This window comes from Drosophila miranda, chromosome XR, assembly GCF_003369915.1.
Source record: "Drosophila miranda strain MSH22 chromosome XR, D.miranda_PacBio2.1, whole genome shotgun sequence".
NCBI lineage: Eukaryota > Metazoa > Arthropoda > Insecta > Diptera > Drosophilidae > Drosophila > Drosophila miranda.
Window position 1 is genome coordinate 4,026,249 of NC_046674.1, and position 11,727 is coordinate 4,037,975.

General features: G+C 42.5%; 1 protein-coding gene and 1 long non-coding RNA gene across 3 annotated transcripts; both read right to left on the reverse strand.

Moving 5' to 3' along the window:
- Window positions 1–885: 885 nt before the first annotated feature.
- LOC117186489 lies at window positions 886–4,044 on the reverse strand. 2 transcript variants are annotated; one of them, XR_004471550.1, is made up of 2 exons: window positions 3,890–4,044; window positions 886–1,100 (listed from the first exon to the last, which is right to left on the reverse strand). It is a non-coding gene; the product is annotated as an uncharacterized LOC117186489 (long non-coding RNA). The 2 variants fall into 2 exon arrangements; XR_004471549.1 differs by lacking the exon at window positions 3,890–4,044 and adding an exon at window positions 3,749–3,883.
- A 2,829-nt stretch (window positions 4,045–6,873) lies between these two features.
- On the reverse strand, window positions 6,874–10,499 carry LOC108153699 (ras-related and estrogen-regulated growth inhibitor). Its single transcript, XM_017283826.2, has 3 exons — window positions 9,689–10,499; window positions 7,392–7,522; window positions 6,874–7,319 (listed from the first exon to the last, which is right to left on the reverse strand). Exons 1-3 carry the CDS (start codon window positions 9,774–9,776, stop codon window positions 6,915–6,917), a joined length of 624 nt encoding a protein of 207 aa, XP_017139315.1. The 5' UTR covers window positions 9,777–10,499; the 3' UTR covers window positions 6,874–6,914.
- Window positions 10,500–11,727: the final 1,228 nt, after the last annotated feature.

Below are 11,727 nucleotides of genomic sequence, written 5' to 3' on the forward strand. Positions count from 1 at the left end.
GAATATCTTAAAGAAATCTTAACAATAGAACAGTATGGAAAACAGCAAAAGAAACTGGAAAATGTTTAGAAGAACAAAAGAAAACGGAAAACGGAATAGAATTTCTTACATTGTACAATAACTGTAAACGACAATATCACTATTGTGTACTATTATTATTATTATCTATTATTATGCTTATGACTATTACGTATTGTATTGTAGGTATGTAGAGTTTAAATTCTATTATTTTATTTAAGTTTTGTGTATTAATAAAATATAAAATGCAATTGAAAAATAATTACTCTTTGGTTTTATCATTTTTTGATCCTTTGGTTACTAGATTTTGATGCTTTGGTTTCTAAATTGAATTCTTTGGTTCTCAGAAAATATCAAACTCTAAAGTCTGATTCTGTTTAGGGAACATTTTATGACATGAAAAGGGAATATTTATTTGAAATTTGAAAAGATTGACTTTACAACAAGAGGATTATACATTTTTAGATCATTAACGAAAAGAAAACGATTAGAAACGTATGAATTTTATGGATGAGAATGTACAAGAAATATAGGAATTGAAGTAAAATTTAAAGAAAGAAAGGAAATTTAGAAGGTAGAATTTTTTGGATAGTGAAAGCAAAAATTGAGAAAATGAACAAATATTTACTGAAAGAAACTGGAGTAGTAATTGAATAAAAAAAGGTACTTCAAGATCATGAAGAATGGATACTTTCAGAAAATAAAACTTAAAGCTTAATCAAATATTAAACCAAACAAAAATTACATACAAATGAAATGAATAATCAAAAACCCTTGGACCAATATATACTACATATAAAAAACTAGTTTAATCAAAACTTTCTGGTAGATTCAGCATTGGAATCAAATATATTACATACTCGTATATGAAATTAAAATTTATGTAGCGTGTAGCATTTTATTGTTATTGTTCATTGTAGTTGCAATTTGATCGAAAGCCAAACAAGTGTTAACATTTCTGCAAGCAATTAACCAAACTATAGCTATTAATTTTCGCATATATCAGAATATACATAAATATATACTATACGTAATCGTAGTGGCAATGCAGTTGGTCCCCCAAACAGGCGTACACGATGGAGCTATATAAGAAAGAAAACGACAATTACAATTGGAGAATACAAAAGATTATTAATAGTTATTGTTGAACGTGCAGATTGGAATTATTATAGCAATATATCTATATACACCTATGTAATCGCTATTCTATACAAATTTTTTCTGCATCAATAAAGTTGAAACCGTTTAAACTTGACTCTGCACATAGTTTGGCATACCGCAAAACAAATGTGGAATGTGCATCGAATCTTACCAAGGTAAGCATTGTGCTGCTGAACATCTGCAATGGTATCTCCCAGAACACCATTTACGGCATCATGGCCTTGATGCCTATCAAGTACACGGTCGCTGTGGTCATTACTTCACATTCTTCGACCCGAAGAATACATTTTCCATCTATTAGCTGGATGTTTCCTACTGGCAGCTCTTCAAAAAGGCCTTCCCCCAGCTCTTCAACATCAGTCTGACGTTCTTTCTGACACTCTTGGTTTTCCCGGCCATCCATGGCTGGCCTTTCTATCTCCAAGGACTACAACACCTTTTTCGGATGGCTCTGCGGCTAGTGTTCATTACCCTGTTCATGTGCATCTATATACCGCCAGATATGACCAGGACCCTCGAAGTGTAATTCCCTAATAAGTGGGGCATTGTCGTCCATATATCGGATCATTATTATAGCCAAAGGGAACAAATGAAATTGCAGTGGCTACGATAGCGATCATCATCTCTCTTTCTCACACACACGCACTCTTCACCGTGCAGTGTGCGCTTACTGGCGGAGGGGAACCATACTGACTGAGTATCGGGTGTAAATGTAGATTCGCGGGCCTAGCTGCGGGTTACAATGTTATCGCTCGTTTTTTATGGGGAGACACAGAGGGAGATCCTGTGGCCATGATTAGACATGAATCGGAATGGGGCCTTTGATGGAATTGTTGTATTCTATTCTCAACTTCTCAATTTATGCCAATTTATTTTAATTATCCAGCTTTAATGCTTAATTAGCGCTTAATTACACACGAGCAATCTGTAATTAGTGGCATAGAACTTTACTTTTCTTTTTAGTTTATTTTTTTTCGGACTTGAAGATTAGACTATTTAAATGTATATATTTTTGAGTAGATTATCAAAAGCGACAGCTGCTTGACAACATGACCTACCTCAGCCTATTTTAATTTAGAAAGAACACGATAAATAAAAATATCGTAACACCTGAGCGAATTTATCATATGCCAATTACAATACGAGTGCGAGTATGAGTACTCGTATATTTGTGATATAATAATTGGCTGCTGTGTGAATCGAATTTGAATGTGTTAATAGTTTGCGGGTAGAACAGCAGCTGGAGACAGAGACAGAACCGTGGACTCGGACTTGGCAACAATTAGCGGCAGCTGATCGGATGTAGGCGATATAGAATGGACTCGTGGGAACGCCCACGTTGCGGCTCAATTAAAATGAAATTAATATGAAATCAGAACGATAAGGGTTGATGAATCGAAACTTGAATGCCCTCGCAGGTGCGCTGCACTGCGCTGATCACTAAGATCATTTAAACTGATGCACTTATTCGAGTAAATTATAATCGTAAGTATACTAAGCTTGGCTGTCGTTTGATGAACTGAAACACGTGGAATTTTTATGGGAGGAAGTGTTTATGTGAGTATTTTTTGTGTAAGGGTTTTCACTGATGCGATTGAATGGGTAAGAAATCAACTAAACATAACTGAAATGATTTTTTTAAGGCATGTTCTATAGTTCCTAAGGGGAAATCCTATATCATTCACAAGCTTCATGGATCAATGGCTATACCCTGCCTGACACTTGCTATAGTTAATGACATCTGCTGATATATCTCCATTATGGCATTTATTTTATAAGAAAATGAAACAAATGAGCCTTCAGCGGAGTTCAGCTTGGATCTAAGGTTAGTTGGCAGGCATTTATCAACTCTAGTTGGCTTTTGTTGGATTGGGGCTGCAATGACTGATTTGGGTCAGACTTCAAAGGCTGGCTGGCTACGGCACCAGGGCTACTTTGTACTGTATTTGATGGGTGTAAACATTTGCACTTGATTCAATTGCAAAGCAACTCGACTTGCGAGGCGCTGGAATGGCGTGGCGTGGCGTGGAATGGAGTGGATTACGTGCCGTTTGGTAAGTCCGGCTGCCAGGCACTCGAATACTCGTACGTTCATAAAGTTCTTTGGTCGTTTTGGTCTTCTGTCAAGGTCACTGAGCAAATGGGTTAGGGTTGCAGGAAACGCTCTGGGACAGAGTCAGCGTCGGGCAGAGGTTTGTTGAACCGGCGACGACGCTGCTGGCTTCAGGCTAATTGCCGGAAGCCCAATGCACTTTGCAATTAAACACTTTTCATTAATTGTTGAAGTTTTTTACACCTGCCAAGAAGAAAATAAAGACAAGAATTAAGCTGCCAGCAGTAGCAGCAGCAGCAGAAGCAGAAACACGTTTCATTTACAGCCAGATTTGGCTAATTAAAGCCGCATAAAACCGAAAACCGAAAAGAAAAAAAAAACCCAAAATAAAAGCCAAGGTTAGCTTCGCGTTGGCTTTGACAGTAGCCAAAGGAATTAACTAGAACATGTCTACGGCGCCAGATTTGTGTGTGGTATTTGGCTTTGGCTAATCGAAAATCAAAGTCAATGACTTACAGCGTGCATGGCCAAATTCTGCTTTGGGTTTTGGTTTTGGCTTTGGCTTTGGGCTTGGGTTTTGGCATTCTGGCCGCCATTTTTTCGTGCCAATTAGTTGCAATTCAAACTTGAGTCTTGAACTTTTCAAAAGACACTAACATACTTAGCTGGCACTCGATGCTGGAACTGGTAGCTGCTACTGCCACAGCTACTGGCCACAGCTATCGGTAATCGTAATCTGAATGCCACGGGGAAACTGGAGGTGTGAATATCTTGCAGCCAAACCGTTAGCCAGCTCACTGCACACTACTCTGTGTGGCTCTGGTCCGAAGGCGCACCTGTTGGCCAATTCTAATTTAAATGATCGCTTCGCGCATTAATAATTGCAATAGATCTCGGTCTAATTAGAGTACGAACAGGTTTCCCTCCCCCCTTTCCCTTTCCCCAAATGGGGGAAGGTGTTGGGGTGTGTGTTTACCCAGGGGTTGTCTGCAACACATTTGCATGAGAGCTACAACAGCTGGTCTCATGAATATGGAAAAAATGTTTAGCATATGAATGGCGGGGTGGGCGTGAGACTATATTTAGACATAAATTAATCTTCCTAATCGAATAGAGGCAGTCCCTAAAATGAGAGCACTTCTGACCCCCCAATTTCAATCAATGAATATCCTTAACACCTTTTAGACCTTCATTTAACCCTACAATTGACCTTCAATGTAGTCGAATAGCATGCAAAGCTCCTTCCAGAACACTTAGTGTCGTACGATCCATAATTAAAAGTTATTACAGCACCAATTGGCCAGACAATTACGCCACCAGTACCAGCACCAGCCCAGCTGCACTAAACAGACTGCTAAACAGTTCAAACAACTCGACTCGGAATTCGAGACATGGAAACGACACCTGGCCCAGATAAGTGCCAGTAGCCAGCAGACCAGAGCCAGCTAAGGGCCAGCTTTAGCTTCAGCTATAGCATGATAGATAGACCACTTTCGATCATAAATTAAAATTAGAATTTTAAATGCAAGGCTAATTAAAAATAATGAAAATACTTGGGCGAAAACCTGTGAGATTTCATGCCCCGAGCTGTTGCCGTGGCCGTCATTTTGCTGCTAGACAATTGCAAGAAAATTGTGCATATAATTTCCCATTAGCAGAGTCGCCTCAAGCCGACCAGCCGGCGAGCCATCGGGTCTGCCCGATGACGTTGTTATCGCTGCCAGGTGGCTTGAGTTGACTTCGCCTGTCCACTAGGGCGTATGAGCGATAATGACTGAATAGTGCCTGCCGCGCGCGAGCAACAGCGGCCCGGTCCGGCACGGCACGCGATTCATTCGATTTAGAGTCAATTTGTTATGGATTTTGCGCATCATTATTCCATTCATGAGTATGTGGAGCGTCTGCCAATGTCAATATTTCGGTTTTAGTTGGTCAAATACGAGTACATCGGGAAACAGAGTCGGAGACAAAAAGAGAGCTGACGCAATGTCAACAGAGTCCACTGTGAGATGATTGCGCTGTTTGTCATCGCTGTAGGTACATCCATATGATGATTGGTGGAGGAGAGCCTAGAGCCAAAAGTTTTAAGTAGATTTACACGCTTCACTGGCCCACTTGTTGACTCTGGCTAATTAAAAGTAAGTCGTGCACACGCGCCTTCGTGCCGGAAGTTTTCCCAGAGTTGGGGGAAGAGAGACAAAGGTCGGTCCGTCACTTGGACCGGGAATGAAGTTTCTGGGAATTTGTTGATCTGGCCAAGATTTTATGGAAATTTTTGTGTGCGTTATTAACATATTATTGGGCGTTTATTTGAATGAGACACATGCGGGAATCTTAGATGCAAATATCTCCATACGCAAAGAAACTAAGCGAATTGTTTACGTAGTGAGTTAGTGACTGTGATTTGTACGGAATAACAGTCATAAAATCTTAATCTTATTATAAATTAAATCATTTTTGCAACACAATTTTTGATTTATTTAGTTTATTTTATTAGATGGATTTCTTCTAGCGATGTCGCAACGATGTCGTCCGGGAATAATAATAACAATTTGTCAAAAATGTCTTGATTTATTTACTCTGAGTGTAACGGAAATCCATTTGAATTGAGCTTTACCAGTGCTGTGAGGCGTAACTGTGTATCTTACATAACATCTACATATACATGCGCATACAAATTAGCTTTTCATGTGCTTCCACTGAGAGCGCTCTTTATCGCTCAGCTTTTGCTGAGCTTTTGAGCTAATTGCAATGAAGGTCTTCAACTTCCGTTAAACTCAAAAGATAATACCAATTTTTTCATTTTTATACCCGACACTCAAAGAGTATAGGGGCTTGTGATGGAGGGTGATGTGTGCAACACCCAGAATGAGGCGTTTCCGACCCCATAAAGCATATATCTATGATCAGCCGAGTCGATATTGCTATGTCTGTCTGTCTCAGAGACTATAAGAGCTTGAGCAAACAAATTGTATATACAGAATCCTCTATCACACTGTTTTCGAAAATGGAGAATAGAAAATTATCAAGCCTACCAGATTGATAATAATTAATTAACAAATTAATTTACAGTGGCTCCGCTTCCCATTCCATGCGCTAACTCATTCTGTATCTCTCTTCCACACACACTACCTCGTTCTGTGCGCGCCACCTGGCGGAGGTTAGCGAGATATAACGGTGTACGAAATGAAAAAGAGAAAGACAGACGTAGCGCAGAAAAAAACAGCCGAAAAAGGATTCTAAAATTCGTATCAATTGGGTGATTAGGGGGAATTAGGGATGAAGGAAGTGCAAGAATTATCATTAAAAGAGAACTAGCAGTCGTGGTTCCCCTCTTGTGACCCCCGCCTCTCCGCATTGGCCAATTCAATTCGTCCTTTTTTTGTAACAGCGACACCAAAGGAAATAGAAAGAGAGAGAGAGAGAGAGCATGCGGCAGTCTTGGGTTCGGAGACCAATTCCGGCGCTTACGTAGAAGTACGTATAAAATATATTGTGTAGTTTATATAAATCATAAGCTCACGTATAAACTAACTGAGTATCGGGTAGAAAGTGAGAGGTGCGGGCCTTGCCACGACTCACAAAGTTTCCGCTCGTCCCACCCATATTCCCGAAGAAAAACCATATTGCTTTAGAAAAAAATTGTACATTTATTTACATTTAGAATCCCACTCCACTGCTGTCAGTCTTTTGGCAAGTTGCTGTCGCTCTTCCCCCGGCTGTAGGGTCGGGCGCCGCCGAGCATGCGTTCCAGGAGACTCTGCTTGGACTTGCGCTTGGAGGCGAGCACCTCCTTGCACAGCTCGTTGAACACCTCGGCCACCTGATCGACATGATCGGCGGCAGAGACCTCGCTGAACTTGCACTCGAAGTCCTTGGCCAAGATCTCGCCCTCGTCGCGACTCACTTGTCGCAGATGCACCATGTCCACCTTATTGGCGCACAGCTGGACGGGTGTGTCGGACTGGAGATCGGACTTAGCACGGCGTATATAGTTGAAGCTCTTGCGATCGGTGATGGAGTAGACAAGGAGCAGACCATCTGCCCACTGGACCAGCTCCGCGGCATTGGGAAACTCATCATCGGCCTGGAAAATGGCGGAAAGTGGATCGAATGAGTGGAGTGAGTGGAACTCCCTTATTTAAAAGACAAAACTCACCTTGGGACATGTGTCGAGTATCTCGAAGAGCACCGGCTCACCGTCCACCATGGCCTCGTGCTTGTACCGATTTTCAGTCTGATGATCGTACTCGCCTATGTAGCGCTTCGTTAGGAAGCGCACGATTAAAGCTGCAATCAAATATAATAACCGAAACCATTTACGTAACATGAATTTAATTTGGAGTTCTTTATCATTCAGGCAGATCAGGTGTAAACCAGGGGAACGCCCTCCATTCTCCTGTCTCACGTATCATCGCCCCCGAGCAACCCTCGAGCCCTGGATTTGGGTCAGTACTTAAGCGAGCGTGAAGTAGAGCTACCAAATGGATTGCAGGGGACAACTGCAGGTGGAAAATGCGCCCTGTGGGGTTAATAAACCCGCCTCGGCTACACCACTACAGAGCGGCGACAAAACAACAACAAAGCGCCTAGCCCTAATGTTGCGTGTCTCGTGGCAACAAAAGCTGGACGTGAAGTCCCTCCTCGTCGTGCGAGTAGGCCTGCTTTGGAGGGGAGGGTGTTTGCCCCGTGCCGGGTGCCTGGTGCCGGGTGCCTGGTCTCTGGTCATTTCCTATGCAAGTGCTTTGAACTCGGAACTAAAACAAAAAAAAAAACCAAGTCGAGCGCCTGGGAACCGAAACCTCAGGCGCCACTTCCAGAAAGGACGACGCTGACGGTGGAGGACGTGTGTGTGTGTGTTTTGTCGCCGGCACGGGGGTTGCCTTGGCTGCCTCGCGACTTTTTAACGACATTTTCATCATTTATTTTCCCAACACCGCATACACATTCGGCCAACGACTGTTTTAATTTATGTTTTCCGAATTTTCTTTTTTATTTTCGACGAGGTCAACGTTTAAATTTTTCGACACACGACGCAGAAATGGCAATGGTTGTGGCTCTGCTCTGCTCTGGTCTGTCTTTGGCGTCTTCTGCGAGAGTATGCCCGCTGGGCACTGATCGTGTTTATGCGTGCACGGGGAATTTTTCGGGGCAATGGGCGTGCGGCGTGTGGGCGTGTTTTAATTGCCTCCCCCGACAAAGACTACCCATACATACTTCCATATACATTAAATATTTTTGAGATTGCGGCAGAATGACATTAAAATATGTGGCTATAAATTTATTAAGCATATATGCATTTGTCGCTATACTCTAATACTGCTTGGAACTTTTGGGGTAATTTGATTTGTTAAAAGGTGTGTTCTCATTTATATGAGGAAATCTCAGGAGGAAAATTGGGCTTGATGGGTGCATAGCTGGTCAATCCAAAAGAGTAGTCTCTAAGTCGTCTCTCAGTCAAAGTTTTCATTGCGAAATAGGAGCCCAGCACTTCAGAGTGTCAGCCTCATCCATAACCCAGGCAGACGCGGGCGCGTAGCTCATTCATCTGTCATCTATGCCCCGCCCTTGCATCAACTTGCTGCATGCCACGCTGTCTCGTTTTCTGTCTTTTCCTTTTGCTTTTCCACATTATATTTATTAGTGAAGCATATTTTCTAGTCATATTTCATGCGGCTCCACTGTCCACGATCTGCTGCTGCTGCTGCCAGTCTCTTTTTGCACTCGCTCTCTCTCTTTCTAGGGGGGACATATCGCACGCAGGTGTAACCCGAAGTTGACAGCCGGATTGCATGGCGGGGAATAAATTTACCCCCGGGATCAAGGGGGCCTAACAAAATGTAACAAATTAAAATTATTTCGGTGCTTTTCGGATGGAGGCCGGAAGGAGGCGAATGGCCATACGTGACGGCTGACAGGGAACATCAATTTAACGCTAAGTCGCCCGCATCGAAGAAATATGCAACTATGCAACGTTGCCTCGTTGCCAATGATCCCTGCCCCGAGCATCATTCCGATCTGTTCGATGTGCTCATGGGGCCCATCATAAATTAGGGCATGGCCTGGTCAGAGCGGCAGTGGCAGTGGCACTGGCAGGGGCAAAGGCGCAGCGCTTGTCAAATCAAACGGTGGAAAAGCGATTAAAGCGGCAGGCAATGCCAAAGTGCCAGCCAGATACATTTGTAGGGGCATCCACAAAATCACACACACACCAACACACATACAGGGAGCGAGAAAGAGAGGGACAGACACAGATTGGTCTGTGAGTGTCTTCATGTGCATGTGTATGTGTGCTGCCACTTTATAAACAAAACAAACAACAGTCTAAATATACACGATTCGGCGATTGCTCAACTAATTTGCTGTTGTTGCTCGGCATCCATGCCACAAGTATCTATCGGATATGTCTGTTCTGTTGCTCCAATTATTGCTGAAGTACTTGCTACTGAATCTTACCGCTCTTTCCAACACTGGGTGCCCCAATCACGGCTATCTTCAACTCCGTCAGCGTCGACTTCTTACGGCGAATGCCACGCGTCGTCATCTTTCACTGCTTCCCGGAGCTCTTCCCTATAGATGAATATTCTTTTGGTGATCTCTCAGGTGTATCTCGTATCTGTATCCGTGTTGGCTATGGTTCTGGGTATCTTCTCCGTTTTAATTATACTATTTTAATGGTTATTTCATTTCAATGTCAAAACAAGCGCATAAAATGCGTTTAAAATTACAGCAGCACACCTCTTCTCGCATCCGTCAGATACTTTCATTTGTTTTTTTTCTTTCTTTTGCTTTCACTCTGACACGGTATTGGAAAATTAATGAGTCTTTTCTTCAGGTTATTTTCGAAATAATTTTGTGAATTTTTGTCTTATGTTTTTGGGCATTTTCATTATGGATACAGGAATCTGTTTGTGAATCTGAATCTGAATGTGAATCGGAATCTGAAACGCGCACTGCACTTTGCCATGTGTTGTGGTACGTTGCCACCGAAAATTCATTTATTTATTTATTTTAACCATCAATTTTTGCGTATTTTTTTCGGCCCCCAGCAGTCGGGACGGTCCGCCAGTGATCCGCATCTGATCTGATGGAGTGTGTCTTTCCTTTTCGCTGTCTGCCTTTCTTTTAATGGGGGATTCTCACTGTCTGATTTTCCACCGATCCACCGATTCAACGATTCACCGATCCACATGCGATTTGTGCGGCCAATGAATTTCTACTGAAAGGCCGAATTTGTGCTACGCCGGAGTGACGATCCGTCCGTACGCTACGCTGCTGCCTCTCTGCGCTACGGTGTCTTCTGCTTTTCGCGATCGAGAGCGAGCGTCTAACCAAAAATAGCACCCACGGAGAGACCACTGCCTCAGGAGGAGTCCCAACAGTCGCAACAGCAGCAGCAGTAGCAGTAGCAGCAGTCCCAAGAGCAACGCAACGAATCATCCATTCCCATTCCCATACCAATGCCCAGCCACGTGCCCAGCAATGGGTTAAACTTAAAGTTCCATTGGGGCATTAGGCTAATCGGCGGCATCTGAAATAGACATTCAGAGAGCATCATCAATATCAGCATATACTAGTGGCTATTGCCTGCAGAGAGCCAAATGCATCGATGTATGCCTGTCGCCTTAAATTAAACTTAATTAAAGCAGCTGTGGGACAGCAACTGTTTCTGGACAGTTATAGGCCGCACTCCTCCTGCCTTGGACTAGAGCTCTCGAAACCCCTTCTAAGAGGCAGCTGTTCTGTGGTAGCTGCACCTGCTGTTGGATTATAACTATTAAGAGTTTTCCATTGGTCAGCCAAGTCAGACTCCATGACAATTAAAATCTTTCCCATGAAACTAATATTCACATTTAGTTAGTTTCCCGCCCCTATCTTTCCCTCGTGTAAACATTAAATTACAGACCTTTTAGTTATGCATATTAGGTCAATATTTTCGAGTTCATTAGGGAAATTGTATATTGCATCAATCAAATGCAATATGCATACGACAATAGCCAGACGAAACAGAAAACAGAGCCACCCTCCACAACAGTTGCACGTGTGTCGTGTCTATCCCTATTGTATCCCACTGGGGACATACATAGCTCCGTGGGGGTGTATAATGTGTCTGTGCAAATGTGTCCTGGTCTGTGTCTGTGCCTAAGGGTTGAAAATTTCCAGACGGAAGCAAGTAAAAGCACTAGAGCCACGACACTTCGACTGAGAGATACCTTGCTATTTGGGTACTATTCAAAGAGTGCTCCTATCATAAGTGGAAAATGAATTACTGCTGTTGAAATTACATATCTTTCCATCATGGTTCTATTTTCAGAAGACAGAAATCTGTAAGAGTCTTATGATAGCCATGATTTTGTATGGATAGGTAGATGGATAGATATGCTTATATAAAATCTTCTTAAAGTGCAGATATGGAGAGGAAAGTTGTTCCTTTTTCGGTTACTCAAATTATTATTATGATCAAATTTCCAGAAAGATTATGGCTATACCTATAC

Excerpts from the sequence above, each read along its gene's own strand:
- LOC108153699 (XM_017283826.2), bottom strand. The coding sequence starts at position 9,776 with ATGACGACGCGTGGCATTCGCCGTAAGAAGTCGACGCTGACGGAGTTG. Across the intron at positions 7,523-9,688 it reads ACCCAGTGTTGGAAAGAGCG|CTTTAATCGTGCGCTTCCTA; the intron begins GTAAGATTCAGT and ends ATTTGATTGCAG. Across the intron at positions 7,320-7,391 it reads TACTCGACACATGTCCCAAG|GCCGATGATGAGTTTCCCAA; the intron begins GTGAGTTTTGTC and ends GCCATTTTCCAG.